The 20,718-nt window shown below is 36.6% G+C and overlaps 1 protein-coding gene across 5 annotated transcripts in view; it reads right to left on the bottom strand.

Moving 5' to 3' along the window:
- wrn (WRN RecQ like helicase) overlaps positions 1-20,718 on the bottom strand; it is a 203,781-nt gene that overhangs the window by 120,647 nt on the left and 62,416 nt on the right. For all 5 annotated transcript variants that reach the window (XM_051929566.1, XM_051929568.1, XM_051929570.1 and 2 more), the window contains exons 15-18: positions 16,533-16,601; positions 16,104-16,186; positions 15,013-15,119; positions 2,732-2,919 (exon numbers count right to left, since the gene is read on the bottom strand). In XM_051929566.1, coding sequence (XP_051785526.1) covers positions 2,732-2,919; positions 15,013-15,119; positions 16,104-16,186; positions 16,533-16,601 — 447 coding nt within the window. The remainder of the gene's footprint in view (positions 1-2,731; positions 2,920-15,012; positions 15,120-16,103; positions 16,187-16,532; positions 16,602-20,718) is intronic.

Genomic DNA, 20,718 nt, shown 5'->3' with positions numbered 1-20,718 from the left:
AACCATTTTGCATTCTATAAAAGCTACTCCCTAAAACCTAATGAGATGTTCCCTCTTTGGGGAACTAAAAGCTGACATTTTCTTCTCTTTATGGACCTGGAAGCTGAGATCCACTCTGCCAAGCCAAGTTGTGTGCCAATAACTGAGCTTAATCTGAGAAGACTGAGCAGCCTTACTTCAAGAAGGGAACTTCAGCATCTAAACTGTATTGCCAGAAACAGTAATGCTTATCACCTGTGATGTTGCAGAGGACACAGTAAATAGACTAAATGAGAAATGCACAAAATACCATGAATAAAGGACTGTGGAGCAAAGAGAAAGAGTGCAATTCAATTCAAGAAGAATCCTCCATTAGAATCTGGACCAACAACAGCAGCAGGCCCTAACTCCACAACATAATGCATCATTATTAAAGACTTGTTATCATACAAATTGTTTATCTGTGCCATGATAAATTAGAACTTTAAACAGCCAGTCTCTAGTATGTTACATTTTTCTTTTCTGTCTTGCTTCCTGTCTTATACAGTTATCATAAGTCTAAAGGCCACAGACTTCTTCCGACAGAGAAAGGTAAGGAAAATAAAGGAAAGGCCTTACCAAATTATTGAATTAATTACTGTCAAAACAAAAAGTCAAAACAGATAATTAAACAAGTTAAACACTCAACTTTAAAACAATGCCCCAACAAAAGGATTTTCAATTAATAAAAGCAAAATTGATAAAAAGATAATTTGGAAATTTGTCTTTTTGAAAATATTAAAATAAATTATTCTTAAGGAGTATACAAGCAGTATAAATTGCTCGACTGGCTTCTAGGTGTTTCATCTTGTTCAAGCATTTCCTGTTACAGTGATTGTGCATACACTGGAATTTACAGTGTCAAATTTAACCTTTGGTCTTGTCTTTGGTGTCTGCCTATGGAATCAGGATGTGCAAAATAAAATATACACCAGAGTAATGTCTATTAAAAAATTAAAATTGAAAGCATGAATAATAACCACTAAATAGGTACTTGGAATAATAAAGTAAGCAATTTGTAGTATCTTGGGAAACAACCTCTGGTTGATTATACAGAAAACAGGTCTACAAAAATGCTGAAACAAAATCGTCAAAAGCCTTGTACAGTTTCATAGTCTGCCATTCAATTACCACACCACAAAGTGCCAACCTCCCAATACAAGCAAAATGGATAAGAGGATAATTTGTTTAAAAAAATTTAGAACAAAAGCCACTTGCATTTTGAAAACATCCAAAGCAGTAACAATGTGACATTGTGGAAAAAAAACTGTAGCTAATTCAAACTACTGCACCTCTTCTTTGAAAAACTGTGGAGACAAAGTCATGTTAGAACATATTGTACACTACTGCCTCTGGAACAGGCACACTCATCCATTATCAATAAATGGATTTAAAAGCCAAATGAATTTACATGTGTATAGCAATATACTATCTGCTTGTGTACAAGTCACTGACTGTTAGTTCCTCACACTGCTAGATAACTCAAAAGAAACAGCAAAAAAGCCAAATGATTTCTCAGAGAAAAAACACACATGAAATGCATGTGTTCCAAATAACGATCTATTATTTCCCCTCTAAAACTTCAGCACTTCACTCCAAGATAATCAAAGCTCAAGTTGGGAGAATCTTTTGCCCTTTTTGAGGTGGGGGGTGGTATAGCAGGCTGCTTGATCAAAACATTTACAAGACAAAAGACGCTGACGGAGAGGTGCGAAGGGATTTAATGTGTGCCGGGTTTACAAGTTTTTTTGTAGGCTTTGGTAATTCTAGTGTTAAATTGGTTGTTTTGCCTTTTACTAATAAATAACAAAGCAGTTTTCTGCCCCAAGGCCATGCAATGCATGAGGCTTTTTTTATCATTCTTTGTTTTTAATTGAAGATGTTTGCTAATACTTAAAGTGAAAATACTGAAAATAATATGCTGTGTGCCATGAAACAAATTATTTTCATGTTCACTCAAGCTGTACTATGATATCTGTGACTTTTGGGGATATGGCAGTAGACATATGTTATCAGGATACCAAGCTGATAGGCCTATAGTGAGAATAAAAGGATTCAGCTACAGTTGGTATAGCCTTGGCGATTACAGAACTGAAAAAATGCCTAGCAATTCTAGTGTTAAAAGTTTTTGAGATGGTTGAAAGAAAGGAACATTGCTTATTAAGGGTTTAGCAATACCATATATCACTTTTGGATACATATATTTCTCAGAAAAGGGTCTAGATGAAAATAAACTGGCAAAAACTGCCCTTTGGAAATTTGTTAAGGCTAAACACAACCCACAAAGAGACAATATCACATACCCTTAGGCAAAAGTCATAATCCAAAGTTAACTGAGAAAAAAAGCGTTACATCTTTGGTCCTTGATTAGATCCCACTTTAGCAATGCACAGTGGTAATAGTGTCCTCCCAACAGCCCCTGTGCACTGCTCCTGCCTGATGGGATTTGTAGTCCCCATGCCAGCACTGATTTTTGGTGTGCCAACCCCGCCATAGAACCCTTCTCATTACACCATATAGCTTATATTTTAAGTTTTACCAACATGCAAAATTTCGTGAAAATCAGTACAGCATGACTGTATGATTGGTGAACAAACAGACAAAAAGATAAACAGCTTACAACTTTATTTAGATATGTTATTGTTAAGTGTTTAAAATATTTAACTCTATAGTTCTACTAATTTTCTACTAATTTGGCAATTAAGAGACTTACACATCCTTTTTAATAAGGAACTTCTTTATGTCTTGGATTATGCTTCCAGATTTACGATGAACATCCAGGAAGAGATTTGGTCGATCAAAGTTAGTGCATGTGATCTGAGGGTTATCCAGGTTCAAGCTTTTGATTATATCCTGTCGAATGGAAGGACTTGCAGTAGCAGTTAAGGCTATAATGGGGACCTAACATGCAAAAAAAGGGAAACCAAAAATATGTAAAATTTATACAGTGTCGGACAGTTATGTCATTACTAACATAAGTGTTTAATGACACTGTACAACAGATTGTTAACCTGGTAGAGGAGGCATTAAGGAATACCAAGCAAAGAAATAAGCATCCAATTGGTTAATTTAAGAAATACCAATTTCAATGAGTTTCAACAGGGAAAAGGGTGCTGCTAAGGACTGATATTTTAACTATTTAAAGAGTGAAAAAATCTACAGAAGCAATAGCAAATGATGATGAGGCAAGACAATAGAGAAAACACATCAATCAATTCTTGAAAAATCCTTTCGAAAGTTTCCAAAACCCATCTCTAAAGGGGTAAAGACAGAAATAATAATGGCAGGTACTGAAAAGGGTAAGTAGACAATTATTTTGCAGAGCGATATAATAACATTCAAAAAGAACAAAGCCGTGGGAAGAGTCAATATAAGGAAATTTGATTCACCTGTTTTTGAAGTGCAAGTAAACTGTTATTGAAGGAAGTTAAGGAGATTGTCAGAAAAGTGATCACAGGCAAACAATGACTGATAACCACTGATGCACCTTATATTTACAGTTATTCACTTAGAAGATACTTTTGTCCAAAGTCACATACAAAAGAGGTCAATATAACCAAGTAAACCTCAGTCTGTGGACTGTTTTGAAACAAGTGCTACACGACGAGCTTACAAAATTGACCATCACAGATGATTAGCTCTAACCAAATTGAACAAAACAAGACTAGTTGCTTTTTCCTTAGCCACTAAGAACCATGCATAAAAAGTATATTCAGTCAGAGAGAAATTCACAGAAGAAGACAGTCCTCTGTTTATTATACCAGCGAATAGCTACGCATGAAGAGTCTGGATTGAGATTTAATGTCATGCAGAGGTGGTATCACCAGATACCATTCATTAACACTACAATCCCTGAAGCCTACAAAAAAAGTTGTAATGCCATGACCACTTTAAACTCCTTCGCACCTCTTCATCAACATCTTTGTTTTACAAATGTGTTAATCAGCAACTGCAACAGGCAGCCTGCTCACTCATCCCCCACCGAGGCAACTGAAGTCAAGTCAGACGCTGAAGTCTCTTTATCTGGGAGTTACGGTAGGTGTCTGGAATTGTATAGGGTAAATAATGTATCATTATTTGGAATACATACATTTCATGTGTGTTCGTGTCTACAACAATCTAGGTAAATGTCGAAAAGTGGAGCACCTATGGAAGTCTACTAATCTGGAAGTTCATTGTTCGTACTTAAAGGATTTACTTGCTTCTTTTAATTCTTTGGTTAGGGATGCTAAAACAGCTTATTTTTCTAATCTTATTCAGACTTACAAGCGCAATCCCAAAGTGCTATTTGAAAGTATTCACAATATTATTTCTCCATCTCAATCTATTACTCAGTTTTTTTCTGAAAGTGACTGTAATAATTTTCTTACATTTTTATTGGCAAGGTTAATGTTGTTCGGGCTAATATTCTTCCAGCTGTCTTACCTAGTGGTCTCATTCACTCATATTCTGACTCTTTTGTGTTCTCAGAAGTTTCACTTTCTGATCTTTCTGACTTGCTCAGGAAGATGAAACATTCATCATGTCCTACTGACCAGTTGCCAACATCATTAATGTTAAAACCTGAGTGGTATAGGTCCGTGCCTTTTGAATATCATAAATTGCTCCTTGAGATCTGGTGTGGTTCCATCATATTTTAAACATGCTGTAATTCAACTGCTGTTGAAAAAAATCTAATTCTGATCCCTCTATTTTGAGTAATTACAGGCCAAAGTTTTGGAAAAGGTGGTTGAACAGCAACTCTCTGCCTTCTTAAAGGAGCAGCGGTTCTTTGATTCTTTTCAATCTGGTTTTCAGAGGCAACATTCTACAAAAACAGCTCTTCTAAAAGTTTTTAATGATCTTTTAATTGCTGCTGATCCAGGCCGGTGCTCTGTGCTTGTACTGTTAGATCTTACTGCAGCTTTTGATACGGTGGACCATCGGATCTTAATTAATAGATCAGAGCTGTTAAGTGCCTCTGGCTCTGCGTTGGACTGGTTCTCCTCTTATTTGTCAAATAGGGGTTTCTCAGTTGATGTGGCTGGCTTTTCATCCGACTCTGCTCCTTTGACATGTGGAGTGCCACAGGGCTCGGTTCTTAAACCTGTTCTTTTCTCTTTAAATATTCTTCCCCTATCACAAATTCTTAACTCTTTAAGGGTATCTCATATCATCTATATGCAGATGATATACAGCTTTATTTTTCATTTAAGCCTAACCAAATTAATACTTTGGTCACATTGGTTGATTGTCTGTCTCAGGATAAAGACTGGCTCAGTAGTAATTACCTGCAGTTGTATTCAGGAAAGGCTGAGGTACTAACTGTTGCTCCTCCTGTTCTTCATTCTGAGATCAGTTTAAAATTATCTTCTGTCTCTCCTGTTATTAAGTCGAGTCTACGTAACCTTGGGGTTATTTCTGACCAGTCCCTGAAGCTTGATGAACATGTAAGATCAGTCAGCTGCTCATGTTTCTTTCATTTAAGAAATCTCTCAAAACTTAAGAAATGCTGTTTCAAAATCAGCATTGGAGATGCTTGTTCATTCTTTTATTTTCTCACGGCTTGATTACTGTAATGCTCTCTTTATGGATTTGAGCATGTCCTCTCTCTCACGTCTTCAGTTAGTTCAAAATGCAGCTGCCAGGCTCCTAACTCACGCTAGCCGGAGTGATCATATCCCCCATTTTATACACACTGCACTGGCTCCCAGTGTTTTACAGAATTCATTTTAAAGTTTTGGTACTTACTTTCAGAGCTTTACATGGACAAGCTCCTGAGTACCTAACCAGCCTGCTCCAATGCCAAACAGCTTGTCGGACTCTCAGATCTGGGCAACAGGGCCTTCTAGTTGTCCCATGCACTCAGCTAAAAACCCGTAGGGATCGTGCCTTTCAGTCTGTGGCACCAAGACTATGGAATAGCCTGCCTTGTGGTCTGCATGGAGCAGAGTCTGATGACTCTTTTAAAAAACAACTAAAAACATTTCTTTTTAAACAAGCTTTTAATCAGTGCTGAATAGTTCCAGTTTGTTTATTTATTGTTTTTATTGGTTTTGTTTATGTATTGTTTTAACTGTGTCATAGACGGCCAGCAGCTCAATCCGGTCAGGATGTCCCAGGAAGAGAGGAATGGAGAAGGGCAGTCTTTTCAGGATAATGCCTCCCCCAGGACGCTAGGTGGCAGCTCCCCTGGACAGTAAATGTACCCCGGATTCCCACAGGGTACCATGGGACGTAGAGTCCATTTTTGCAGCCCTGTTGGGTGCCATGGGTGCCGCCAGGGGGAGCTCCTAAAGGACCTGGGGACTCTTATTTTTCACACAACGCGGAAGTACTTCAGAGTCATGAGGACAGAAGCCCACAGTACTTCCGGGATATTTGAGGACTGATAATGTGGCATTTGACCTGGAAAAAGAGAAGGAGCACTTCCGGGTCAAGGAATATAAAAAGGACTGTTGGAGACCCAGCAAGGAGAGCCGGAGTTGGGAGGTTGGGTGACGAAGCTGCTGGGAGTGGAGGATTATTATTATTGTTGTATTGTGATTATTGATTATTGTAGAATTGTGGAGTGTGTGGTGCTTTGTGCACTGTACTGAATACATAAAAATTCTTCTTGGTGCATTTAAACGTGTGTCCTGGACGTCTGTCTGTGGTGTTTCACAGGGCAACAGTGCCCCTAGTGTCCACATCAGTTTTATTTGTAATTTATTTGCTGTTCAGCGCTCTGTGACCTTTCGTCTGTGAAGGGCGCTATATAAATAAACTACTACTACTAAATGTAGCATGACAGGAAATGCGAGGCAAGAAATGTTGAACATATAACTAAAGCAGAAACATTTTCCATGTTAGAGTAATAATGAGTTGAGGTGTAAAATGTGTGAAGACTTTAGTCCAAATATCAAATAAACGTGCGCTTTTATTCAAGAATATAACCAAAGAAAAAAATATCATTCAATTTACATGTTGCTATCAATGAGTTAAAAACCCAAGCTCAAATGTCAATTGACAGAAAGTTCACGTTTTCTTCGATAGTACAGAGGTAAGAACTGCTGCATTATAACCAGGTTCGAGCCTCGTTTCTCGGTTTGAGTAGTGAACTGCTATTATTATTACTATTACATAATAAAAACCCATACATTTCATTTGAGTCTGTAAAAACCAGTGTAATTTCAAGCTACTCGTAAAAGTTAGCTTATTTTTTTTAGTTCAGTTTTATTCTGTCAGTGATGTTCACGTGGTACAACGAACTTGCCTCTCCCTCTCCGAGTTGATGCCGTTTATCTCCATTCTTTTCACAAGATCAGCAATAACCACAGTTGGTGCTGTGATTGATGCCTGCTCAGAACTATTTGTTGCACCAGCAATCAAAGATACAATGCCCCTTGACTGCTATCAGACTATCATGTGGCATTTGTGCTTTGACAACAAAGACACCCATGCAGAACATGTGAAAAACAACAAATTTGCTGCGATCTCGGACATCTGGAAACATTTTGCTGAGAACTGGGTTTTGAGTTACAACCCAGGGCAACATATTACTGTTGATAAGCAACTGTTTCCAACCAAGGCACGATGTCCTTTCTTGCAATATATCTCAACCAAGCCTGACAAATTTGGCATAAAGTTCTGAATTGCGGCAGATTTGGAAACAAAGTACATGTGCAATGCCACTCTTTATTTAGAAGAAGATTCCAGTTGTCCCACGGGAGAAAGACATTCCAAGACTGTGGTCATAAAGCATATGGAGACGTTTCTAGACAAAGGCAGAAACATAACAATAGACAACTTCTTCACATTGCTTTAACCAGCTAATCGACTGCTGCACCGCAACACAACTCTGCTGGGCACCATAAATAAAATGGGACAGGAATTTCCACCTGAAGCTAAAGTCACTTTAGTATACAAGCAATTCTCCATGATAGTGTGTAGATCTGGCAGTGCTATGCTAACGGTGTATGCGCCCAAAAAGAAGGAGCCTGCCTGCATTCTCAGTACCATACACTATAATGCGGGGTACAGGCAAAATCGAAAAAAAAAAATGATCAAATGACAACTCGTGTTTAAATGACATAGCGTTTTCAAATAATGACGTTTTCATGCATGAATGTTTGTGTGCATGCGCAAGAAAGGCAGAGACAGATTTGATCTCATTCAAGTGGGTACTGGAATATAAAATAAACACTTTTGCAAAGTTATAACAAAACAAGTGTGCTTTTATTCAAGAATAAAACTGAATAACAAAAAATTAATGTGACAAAAAGATACCAAGAAGACATGATTCACCAGCATTTGTGTGTCTGCTTACAGTGCATCCGGAAAGTATTCACAGTGCATCACTTTTTCCACATTTTGTTATGTTACAGCCTTATTCCAAAATGGATTAAATTCATTTTTTTCCTCAGAATTATACACATAACACCCCATAATGACAACGTGAAAAAAGTTTACTTGAGGTTTTTGCAAATATATATTAAAAATTGAAAACTGAGAAATCACATGTACATAAGTATTCACAGCGTTTGCTCAATACTTTGTCGATACACCTATGGCAGCAATTACAGCCTCAAGTCTTTTTGAATATGATGCCACAAGCTTGGCACACCTATCCTTGGCCAGTTTCGCCCCTTCCTCTTTGCAGCACCTCTCAAGCTCCATCAGGTTGGATGGGAAGCGTTGGTGCACAGCCATTTTAAGATCTCTCCAGAGATGTTCAATCGGATTCAAGTCTGGGCTCTGGCTGGGCCACTCAAGGACATTCACAGAAATGTCCTGAAGCCACTCCTTTGATATCTTGGCTGTGTGCTTAGGGTTGTTGTCCTGCTGAAAGATGAACCGTTGCCCCAGTCTGAGGTCAAGAGCGCTCTGGAGCAGGTTTTCATCCAGGATGTCTCTGTACATTGCTGCAGTCATCTTTCCCTTTATCCTGTCTAGTCTCCCAGTCCCTGCCGCTGAAAAACATCCCCACAGCATGATGCTGCCACCACCATGCTTCACTGTAGATTTCACTGTGGATGGTATTGGCCTGGTGATGAGCGGTGCCTTGTTTCCTCCAAACGTGACGCCTGGCATTCACACCAAAGAGTTCAATCTTTGTCTCATCAGACCAGAGAATTTTCTTTCTCATGGTCTGAGAGTCCTTTAGGTGCCTTTTGGCAAACTCCAGGTGGGCTGCCATGTGCCTTTTACTAAGGAGTGGCTTCCGTCTGGCCAATCTACCATACAGGCCTGATTGGTGGATTGCTGCAGAGATGGTTGTCCTTCTGGAAGGTTCTCCTCTCTCCCCAGAGGACCTCTGGAGCTCTGACAGAGTGACCATCGGGTTCTTGGTCACCTCCCTGACTAAGGCCCTTCTCCCCCGATCGCTCAGTTTAGATGGCCGGCCAGCTCTAGGAAGAGTCCTGGTGGTTTCGAACTTCTTCCACTTACGGATGATGGAGGCCACTGTGCTCATTGGGACCTTCAAAGCAGCAGAAATTTTTCTGCAACCTTCCCCATATATGTGCCTCGAGACAATCCTGTCTCGGAGGTCTACAGGCAATTCCTTTGACTTCATGCTTGGTTTGTGCTCTGACATGAACTGTCAACTGTGGGACCTTATGTAGACAGGTGTGTGCCTTTCCAAATCATGTCCAATCAACTGAATTTACCACAGGTGGACTCCAATTATGTTGCAGAAACATCTGAAGGATGATCAGGGGAAACAGGATGCACCTGAGCTCAATTTTGAGATTCATGGCAAAGGCTGTGAATACTTATGTACAGTAATCCCTCCTCCATCGCGGGGGTTGCGTTCCAGAGCCACCCGCGAAATAAGAAAATCCGCGAAGTAGAAACCATATGTTTATATGGTTATTTTTATATTGTCATGCTTGGGTCACAGATTTGCGCAGAAACACAGGAGGTTGTAGAGAGACAGGAACGTTATTCAAACACTGCAAACAAACATTTGTCTCTTTTTCAAAAGTTTAAACTGTGCTCCATGACAAGACAGAGATGACAGTTCTGTCTCACAATTAAAAGAATGCAAACATATCTTCCTCTTCAAAGGAGTGCGTGTCAGGAGCACAGAATGTCACATAGATAGAGAAAACAATCTCTAGCAAACAAATCAATAGGGCTGTTTGGCTTTTAAGTATGCGAAGCACCGCGGCACAAAGCTGTTGAAGGCGGCAGCTCACACCCCTCCGTCAGGAGCAGAGAGAGAGAGAGAGAGAGATAGAGAGAGACAGAGTTTGTTTTTCAGTCAAAAATCAATACGTGCCCTTCGAGCTTTTAAGTATGCGAAGCATCGTGCAGCATGTCGTTTCAGGAAGCAGCTGCACAAAAGATAGCAACGTGAAGATAATCTTTCAGCATTTTTAGACGAGCGTCCGTATCGTGTAGGTGTGCAAACAGCACCTCAATCCCCATATGTCAGGATCACAGATAGCGCAAGAGAGAGAGAAAAGTAAGCAATCTAGCTTCTCAGCCATCTGCCAATAGCGTCCCTTGTATGAAATCAACTGGGCAAACCAACTGAGGAAGCATGTACCAGAAATTAAAAGACCCATTGTCCGCAGAAATCCACGAACCAGCAAAAAATCCGCAATATATAATATGCTTACATATAAAATCCGTGATGGAGTGAAGCCGCGAAAGGCGAAGCGCGATATAGCGAGGGATCACTGTACATGTGCTTTCTCAATTTTTTTATTTTTAATAAATTTGCAAAAACCTCAAGTAAACTTTTTTCACGTTGTCATTATGGGGTGTTGTGTGCAGAATTCTGAGGAAAAAAATGAATTTAATCCATTTTGGAATAAGGCTGTAACATAACAAAATGTGGAAAAAGTGATGCACTGTGAATACTTTCTGGATGCACTGTATATATACACATATATTATATATACATATACACATATACTATACATATATACATATCTATATATATATAAAATCACTGTGTGCGTCCAGGTGTCCATGTGTGGGTGTCTTCTGGTGAAGTGCACATGCGCGGGGCACGGTGCAATGCGAGATATTACTGTCAGAGAAAGTTACAGGCGTTTTACGGAAATATAAACCAGTATTACTGTGAGAGGAAATTAAAGGTACACTATACAGTGACGCATATTACAGCCACATACAAGCCAGTATTACTGTCAGAATAGATTAAAGGCATATTACAGACGCGCCCGCCTGTATTACCGCCAGAGAAAATTAAAGGTAAATTACAGATGTACAAGCCAGCGGACGTACAAGATGGTATCCTTCAATAAGGGCGCGCACAGGCATCCTTCAATAAGGGCGCGCACAAAAAGGCGAGCCTCAAAAGGGCGACCTCAATTGGGCGCAGCGAATAAAGGCGCGTGTAAATAAAGATCTGCACCTTTGTTGCTCTTCACATATTCCAGAGCCATTTGAACTAAATTATCTACGAACGCCTTTATTCGCCGCGCTCAATTGAGGTCGCCCTTTTGAAGCTCGCCTTTTTGTTCGCGCCCTTATTGAATAGAGCCGTACAAGACAGTATTACTGTCACAGAAAATTAAAGACACACAATACACGGCGGCAGCCCACGAAGAATGGTCAGCTTAGCAAGTAAACATCAACAAAAGAAAGGATGAAAGAAAGAAAAATACGACCAACAAAAAGAATGAGGTCAAAGTCCCTTGCCATTTAATATAGACTGTTCCTACTAATGTTTACGCACTACTGTTCTAGAGCCCGTTATTGTAACGGGCTAAATGACTAGTATATACACTGTATATATATATATATATATATATATATATATATATATATATATATATATATACACACATATATATATATATATATACACACATATATATATATATATATACACACATATATATATATATATATATATATATATATATATATATATATATATATATATATATATATATATATATATATACACTATCTTTAAAAATTTTGAGAAAAAAACTTATTTAAAAGTTTTAAATTACAAATTACATAGCTCCTTGCCACATATCATTACATGGTACTAGTGTTCATTTCCTTGATTTATACATACCAACATAGGTGCATGGGAGGAGGATGGGGATGGGGTTATGGTAGTACTGGAGCAATACTAAAGAAAAGGAGCGAAGATAAAAATTACACTTTTTTTTTTTCAGGTCATGTTTCTGTAAGAAGATCGAATCAATGTCATATTATATACTGTATGTGCAAAATATATTTTCTTTGACTGGCACTAAAACCCAACATAATTCTCTAGTACCTCTGTACTTAACATGCCAGTCCTCCAGGTAGCTTACAGTGCTTGCTGCCCTAATATAATAACACAATTCTACAAAACAGATTAATGTAATGTAATGTAATGATTATCTATACCCATTATTCCAGTTTGCAGTATCTTTGCTAATTTATGCAAAGAATGCAACATAAAAACCCAAGTAATGCATGGTGTCAGTTTTTAAGCAAGATAGCTGCTACAGAGAACTTTTTCAGCGTGCCATGAGCAAAGGCATAGGTAGAGCAGTGTGTTCCAAATGTTTTTCTGTAGTGGAACACTTTTTGTAACTCAAAAAAATCCCAAGGCGCACCACGGTTCTACCAACCACAAAAGCATTAAATCTATACACTTGCTAAACTGTCCGAAGTTGATTGGGCTATCCGAGACAGTGGCAAAAAAAAGCACTTAGTGAGCATTTTGGATGCATTTTCCCAGCTTATCTGTCTTTTCCCCGCTCATACAGGTGGTCTTATATGGCACACCTGGGTGGTTCTCATTGCGCACCAGGTGAAAAACACGTTTACAGTATAATTATAAAGTCATTGATGGTGAAGAAGAAATGAAGATGGCATTTGCAGAGTTTTAATACATGTTTTAAAGTATGCCCACTTAAGAGATTCTTATTTCAATTAAGTCAGTCTTTAGCAGTCCATCATCCAATCATTTAATTCTACTTTGATATGTCTATGTCTCATATGCCATACCAATCTGAGAACTAATACATTGGCCTTGTTTTTTTATTGTCTTCTTTTCAACTTACCTTTTAGGAAGGCATTCAAATTTAGTATGTGTTTGCTAAAGCAGTATTTTGTTAAAATGTCAGGTTTCAAGTCTTTGTTTAAGTTTACACTATGCCATTAAATTTTTAAAAATTAATTTGTGATGATTCTACATTAATTCTGTGATTCAGTGTATATTTACTTCATGATTTATGTATCTAATTTATGATTGTATGTTTAAATGTTAGATGCAATTAATTGCAATTAATTCCATAGAGTTATATGATTAATTACAGTACTTAATTTTTTTAACCGATTCCGAAGCTAATATATTTTATTATATATAAAATTTATATTATATATAAAATTTAACTATATACTATATATTTAAGAGAACTCATCAAAAATTGAAATCTTAGGAATATACTTTACAAAATGAAGATGTTGGCCCTCTACGTACCTAAGAATTTCAGGGATAATACAAAACTACTGTGGAAAGTTAAAACTATAGCTAGAGGGCAACAGAACTGTGCAATGATCGGTCTATTAGTGTACGTGATATCCCATTGATCTTGAAGATACAGTGAAGACTCATCATTTAAGTTCAGAATAACATTATAAGATTTACTGATACACTAGTTAAAACTGCAGTTACAGTTGAGTTTTTCTGTTCAGAAATAAAGATTTATAATTATTATGAACTATCATTTGCCCTCTTATGATGTTTTTTTTTTTAGTTATCCATTGCTATTTTTAGAAGCACCTGCTCCTAACTATGGAATTGTGTTAAGTAGAGTTTTTGTTTTCCTTTCCCCCACTGTTATAATTCACTGATCATAATTCAATTCTTGTGTTTATAGGACTAATATCACACATTTTTAACAACCAAGATTAATTTCTGTTTTACTGTGTAATACATTGATTGATGTGTTTATTATTGCAAATAATATAAGGTTTTGTACTTGAGTGTTGTTGCATTAACACTAGAATTACTAAAGCCTATGAAAAAACTCGTAAATCCTGCCCACCTTAAATCCCTGCATACCTCTCCATCAACGTCTTTTTGTCCTGTAAATGTGCCGATAAAGACAAGCAGCAAGCAGCCTGCTATTCCATCCCCCCACCGCTGCAGAACATGCACAAAGTTCTCCCAGCTCATGCCTTGATTATCTGGGAGTGCAGTGCTGGAGTTTTAGAGTGGAAGTGATAGATTGTTATTTTGAACACATGCATTTCATGTGTGTTCTGTTTCTACAATAATCTGTGTAAACACATTGTTAAAACAGAAATGTGTTTCATATTTTAGTAATAAATGACAAAATGTAGGCATAAACTATATAATGTGTGAAGTATGAAGTCCAAAGATCCAATCAACACTTTCACAAAAGGTTCAAGGAAGATACAACAGCTTCTGTGGCATTGCGGTAAGAACTGCTGACTTGTAATCAAGAGTTCCCTGGTTCAATCTTGACTGCCTCCTATGTTTACCGTTTTCAGTAGTGAGCTGCTCCACATAATGATCTATTATTTCCACTCTAAAAACTCCAGCACTTCACTCCCAGATAATCAAGGCATGAGCTGGGAGAACTTTATGTACGTTCTGCGGCGGTAGGGGGATGGAATAGCAGGCTGCTTGCTGCTTGTCTTTATCGGCACATTTACAGAACAAAAGACGTTGACGGAGAGTTGCGAAGGGATTTAAGGCGGACCGGATTTACAAGTTTTTTCGTAGGCTTTGGTAATTCTAGTGTTAAACATGTGTTAAATACTCAGCCTGTGCTCAGTTAAGAGTCCTACCTTAATAGATAATGCAAGACAGTATGCTACGATATCGATATGAAAGTTTGAGACTGAAGTTAGTTATTGGGTCAATGCAAAAAACATTTAATAGATGTTTTGATTAACCCTAATATACTAAGTCGTGATTACATTATGTACAAGTTTAACTCTAAAGTTAGATATTTTGTGTACAGAATATGTTTATTTGAATATGACTAAATAGTACTATTAAGTAAAAAAAATACAACTTACATTAGGAAGCAATTCTTTCAATAATCCAAGATTTCTGTATGCACTCCGGAAGTCATGACCCCATTCAGATATACAATGAGCCTCATCTACTGCTATTAAAGTAATCCCTTAAAGCATGTAAACAAAGAAAATTAAGGATGTAATTTTAAATAAATTTTAAATAAACATTTAAAGGAAATAGAATGTAAACAGAATACCAACTTTTAATATTTTTAAATTAGGAAAATATGTTTAAGAAATGTAATTAATATGTAAATACTTCGTTTAGTTATAACAGAAAAAATATAGAATATCCATCCATCCATCCATTTTCCAACCCGCTGAATCCGAACACAGGGTCACGGGGGTCTGCTGGAGCCAATCCCAGCCAACACAGGGCACAAGGCAGGAACCAATCCTGGGCAGGGTGCCAACCCACTGCAGGACACACACAAACACACACTAGGGCCAATTTAGAATCGCCAATCCACCTAACCTGCATGTCTTTGGAATGTGGGAGGAAACCGGAGCGCCCGGAGGAAACCCACGCAGACACGGGGAGAACATGCAAACTCCACGCAGGGAGGACCCGGGAATCGAACCCAGGTCCCCAGATCTCCCAACTGCGAGGCAGCAGCGCTACCCACTGCGCCACCGTGCCGCCCAAATATAGAATATGCTTATTGTATTTAATGATATGATTAGAATGCACTTTCTGTGGCAGTTTTGTTTTCTTTTGTGATCAGTTGCTGTGGAAATACATTTGATGTCAAGCATACCCTAACAGAATAATCATTGAATACAGAGAGAGCAACAGCTATCTGTGGTTGACTTTTGAGCATAAATTGGATTGCTAATTAAAGATGCAAACAGTATGTTTTTTCTGAGTTTTGCTTTTTAAAGTTTTCTTTTCATAACATTAAATAATGTTATTCTGAATTGTTGTTACTTGCTCACTTAAGTTCCTTTTACCTAATATTAGATTTTGGATGAAGACCTGAAAATATTCAGTGTCAAAAATATGCAATAATAGAGGAAATGGAGAAAGGGGCAAATATACATAAGAATAAAATAACTGCCAAAAAAAATCTTTACACAGTAACTTTCCTTACCTACGTCATGGTTGAGTTGTTTTAGTAAATTTGTATTTCCAGAGCAGAATTCAGGAGTCATGTACAACACTCGAAAGTACCCACTAAAATGAAATTAATAATATAAAGAAAGCTAAGTAAGATTAATATAGTCTTAGCAACACATCTAATTCATAACAATACCAGAAACACTTTTCACAGAAGAAACGTACAATATATACAGTGTCAAAGTGAAAATAAAAATTGCCACATCTTTATGAATTTATTTAAGCACATCTGACATGCTCTTACTTGTGTACTGGCAATTACTATGCATTACATCTCATGTATATATTTTTTCCCCACAAACATCACCAGCAACTAGTTTAATATTAGAAAAAATCAGTGAACTGCATAAAAGATCCAAAATAATTTGGTCAGGCTCTCCTTTAGTAATAAAAATATACATACTTTTTTAAGTCTTGAAATACATTTTCTGTTTGGGCAGATCCAAGGAAACAAGCAGGAATATTGGACATTCTAAATAATGGAAGACAAAGGCCATTACATATACAATGAATTCACTCATAACACATTGTCATAAATCAACTAAATCTGAAAATAATTATGCTGCTTTTCCCACCATATGTCCAAAAGCAACCAAGCACTTAGTTGGTGGGCATATGTACTTTCCTTTCTTTAGAATACCTACTGAAAGCTGTCAAGACTATTCAGGCATCATTGGCCTGTGGCCACAGACTCTCATACAGTTAGTGGATCTAAGAAAATTAGATCCCTAGCTTCTTACCTTAACTAGAATGGCTCAATGTGCTTATTCATATGTTACATTTTTTTTCTCAACAGCTGAAATACTGTACCATTGAGCAGAACTATGATATAATGATTAATGCTACTACCTCACAGGTGCAGGAACCTTGGCTCAAAAATCAGCTGGGTTTATGTCAAGTCTGCATGCTTCTCCACTGTGTTTGTACTTCCTCAGTAACAAATATGGAGAACCTTTGATTGGGATATTCTTACCACATGAATGTCATAAAATGGTATTAACATAAAATTGTTCAGTTTAAAACAGAATAATGCATCTTTCTGGGTCCTGCATCTAAAAGCACAGTCATAAAAGTGAGACACAGATAACCATACAATCTGTTGTGATTCCCATCATTTTCAGTTCTGCATCTATTTCATGCATTGTTATGAGGGATTTTTTTCTTCTCATTTGTGAGTATTTTGTTTTTCACACCACCATTTGGAGGCATTTGCTTGTGCTAATGGCCATGTTGTTAACTGGTTGCTGATTACTGTTAAGTCATCACTTGCTGACTACTTAGGATGGTGGATCAGTAAGTTTGTTATCCTAGCTTTGGGATTAAAAATAAAAAAAAAATAAAAAAATAAAAAAAAAAACATTCACTGCATGATCTCATGATTATTTTATGATTAAGGAACATCTGGTTTCTGAATTCTGCTCTCTTTGACAATGATTCTTTCAAGCTCTTCTAAACAAGTTCACCATTTTTTTTGCTTGCCTGTTTTCTGATTCATTCTCTTGCTTTCTGACCAAGATAGTTTCTCTTCCAAAAGAGCAAACAATTTTTGTGCAGGCTTCAAAGTCTGTGCTTAGCACAACCTTACAATATTAAACAGAAAAAAATGTAGGAGGGAGTACACTTAGCACTAATATAAAATTATATATAAGTCTGGCCCAATACAAATTTATACTTCGTATTTGCAATTTCTCTCTCAAAATATTAAAACCATTTTAGATAATCATTTAACTACCTTTATCTGTGCCTTCCCTTGACAAAGAAAAGGTTCAGAACAGAAAGAAAGGCATGAGGCATCTACATATGAGAAAAATTTCAAGAATTACTGACATTTTAGGAGCCTAAACCTTGAACTTGGAGAATAACAATATAGATTATCTCTCAAACAACAAGAACTTATACGTTAAACAGGCTTCAGTAAAAGCTCCTCTTTTCAAACACAGACACAATCCTATCTTAAATTAGAATGTAAAAAAATGACATAAATGTATTTGTGATTAATTGTAATATTTTGATGTTTCATTTTATAATATTATGATACTTTTGTTTTTTAGGATTGTGTACCATTATATTGGTGACATTACCACATTTCCATTTTGAGTATTTAAGTATGGGTGCCACCATTTTGCATTCTAGAAGTCATGGGCATCTCTATTTTGTGTGTCTTCTTGCCATGGTATTATGCCATGTGTCTCTTGATATGGCATTGTCCAAACAAAGCAATGACATTTGTAAACAACAAGAGGTGCAAAGAAACTAAGTACTCAAACAAAAAAAGAAAAACTTACTTAGGAAATGAGCATGATTGCAACTTATGTATGGTTTTATTTTTGACACTGACTTTGGTTTTGTCCCTGGAAATTTTGCCAAATCATCAACTGCTTTTCTGTGTAATGACTTTTGTTTTAGATAACATCTACACCCAGTGCTGACAATAAAAAATATTTTACTGTTTTCAGCCACTTAAAAATGTAAATTATGTTTTGAGTTTTAATTTTAAGTTTTCATTTATAAAATGAAACCTACTTCCAGTTCATTAGATCTAATTCTACTTTGTTTGTTAAAAAACTCACTCGCAGTATTTGTGCTGCCAATGTTTCACAGAATTAGTACATGTTTATAAAACAATATATTCTCTATAATAAACACACAGCCAAAACATTGGGTTTTTCATGCTGTGTCTCTTACCTTAGTTTTCTATTCAGTAAGAAAAAAAAAAAGCTGTACAGATGCATGCTGACATATAGCCTCACTTACAATTTTAACTTAAGCTGTAAAACATATTTTGATTTCCTCCTAAACCACAAGGTCCATTATTTTTAGATGCACTGTAGGTGTAGCATTTTATACTAGTGACCACAACATTCACTGCAGACAAACATTCTGTCAGAGTTTTGTTCCTTAGCTGGTTTACTTCATACTTTCAAATAATTTTCAATACATGCAGAAGTCTGATGACAATGATTTCAAATTCCTTCCTGCATTTATACATTTTTCCTTCATGATTTGGTGATGATAATTTTCCCATTATTATGTTGCCACCAGCAGATTGCACTTTCAAAAATAATATCAGATTGCATCTGTAACTTGATGACATTCAGCTGTGTTTATCACTAAAAACAAATTATATCAGTTGTGCGATTACTTGACAACATTAAATAAACAGTGAATGTTTGAAAATCAATTGCATTTAAATTTACAAAAGGCATTGCTGCTTTTAGAAGTTGTAATTCTGCTAATAGCAACGAAATTGCAATTAAAAAGACTTTTGTGGTAGTCTCCTGTACCCACTGTTATTTACCTGTTCTATGGCCTAATGTACTGTGCCGCAGATCTGGGAAAAAATGGAATCTGGAACTCTTGTCACACTTCAGGAGACATTAATTAGTATTTAAAAAGCAAAAAAGTATATATTTGTATGTTTTCATAAACAGACTACATTACTATTTGTGCTTTTAATGAATATTATTTTCTTATATAGCAATCTAAGCTTATAACGTATTTGTAATTAGGATATGGTATAGTAGGCTTACAATGTATGTAGATACATTTTATAAGAGCAAACTGTAATGAACCAAACAAACCAACAAACTATCTGTTAAGAAAACTAACTTTTTCCAGTACAGGAATGTAAGTAGCCAGGAGCTATTGAGAAGCATTGAGCACAAGGCAGGAAATTAATCCTAGATGAGTGTCCGTTCATCACAGGGCACACACACACGGGGACATTTTATAGTTGCTCCTTAATATAAAACATCCAATTTTGGAGTATAGAAGGAAAAAATGTATTCCCTAGAGAAAAAGCCAGACAGGAAAGAATCACCACGCAGTGATCAGGCTGTAATTTAAACCCAGTTTCCTGGCACTGAGAGGCAGCTATGCTAACCACTATGACAAAGTCACATTCAGAATGAAACTACTAAACAAGTTTTTAATCACTGTGTCTTCTACTTAATATAAAACTATTAGATGTAACATATACACCTCACCAAATAAGAGATTTTTTTTTCTTTATATTAAAGTGAACACATGTTTTCAGACTGGTCATGGGAATCTCAAATGTAAATTTACTTGTTTTGATAAACTGCATAATTTTTTTGAATGATTCACAATTATACAGATTTATAATTATGCAGGAAGGAAGGCCACAAAATGGCTAATTTTCATTAATAAGTGCATTGCCACCAAATCATGACTAATTTTTAAGTAAAAGTCCAAGTTTATTATACAAATAATTATCATCTTTCTATAACAAATGCCAACTCAGGGCACTTTACAAGTACCACTTATACATTATATAACTGTCAGTGTATATATTTTTATAGTTGAAACATAGTCAAGTTAAATAAAGTGCACAATGTGGATGACAGTGGCACCTTTGCCACTGCAAAACACTGTATTTACCTCTCAATGTGATATTCTTTTTCTTTTGTTTTTAGCAAATATCAATTATTACATCAATAGACTATTAAATATTTACAACACATGAAACGAAAACAAAATACTTAATTTGCAAATGAGTTTCGGTCTACTTAACAAACTCACTAGGCTTAAAACTACAAAATTTTAAGTGCTTTCCTAAAGAAAGCATT

Source organism: Erpetoichthys calabaricus, chromosome 7 (assembly GCF_900747795.2).
Source record: "Erpetoichthys calabaricus chromosome 7, fErpCal1.3, whole genome shotgun sequence".
Lineage (NCBI taxonomy): Eukaryota > Metazoa > Chordata > Cladistia > Polypteriformes > Polypteridae > Erpetoichthys > Erpetoichthys calabaricus.
The sequence above is the reverse complement of the archived record's forward strand: the minus strand, read 5'-3'. Positions and strand labels throughout refer to the sequence as shown.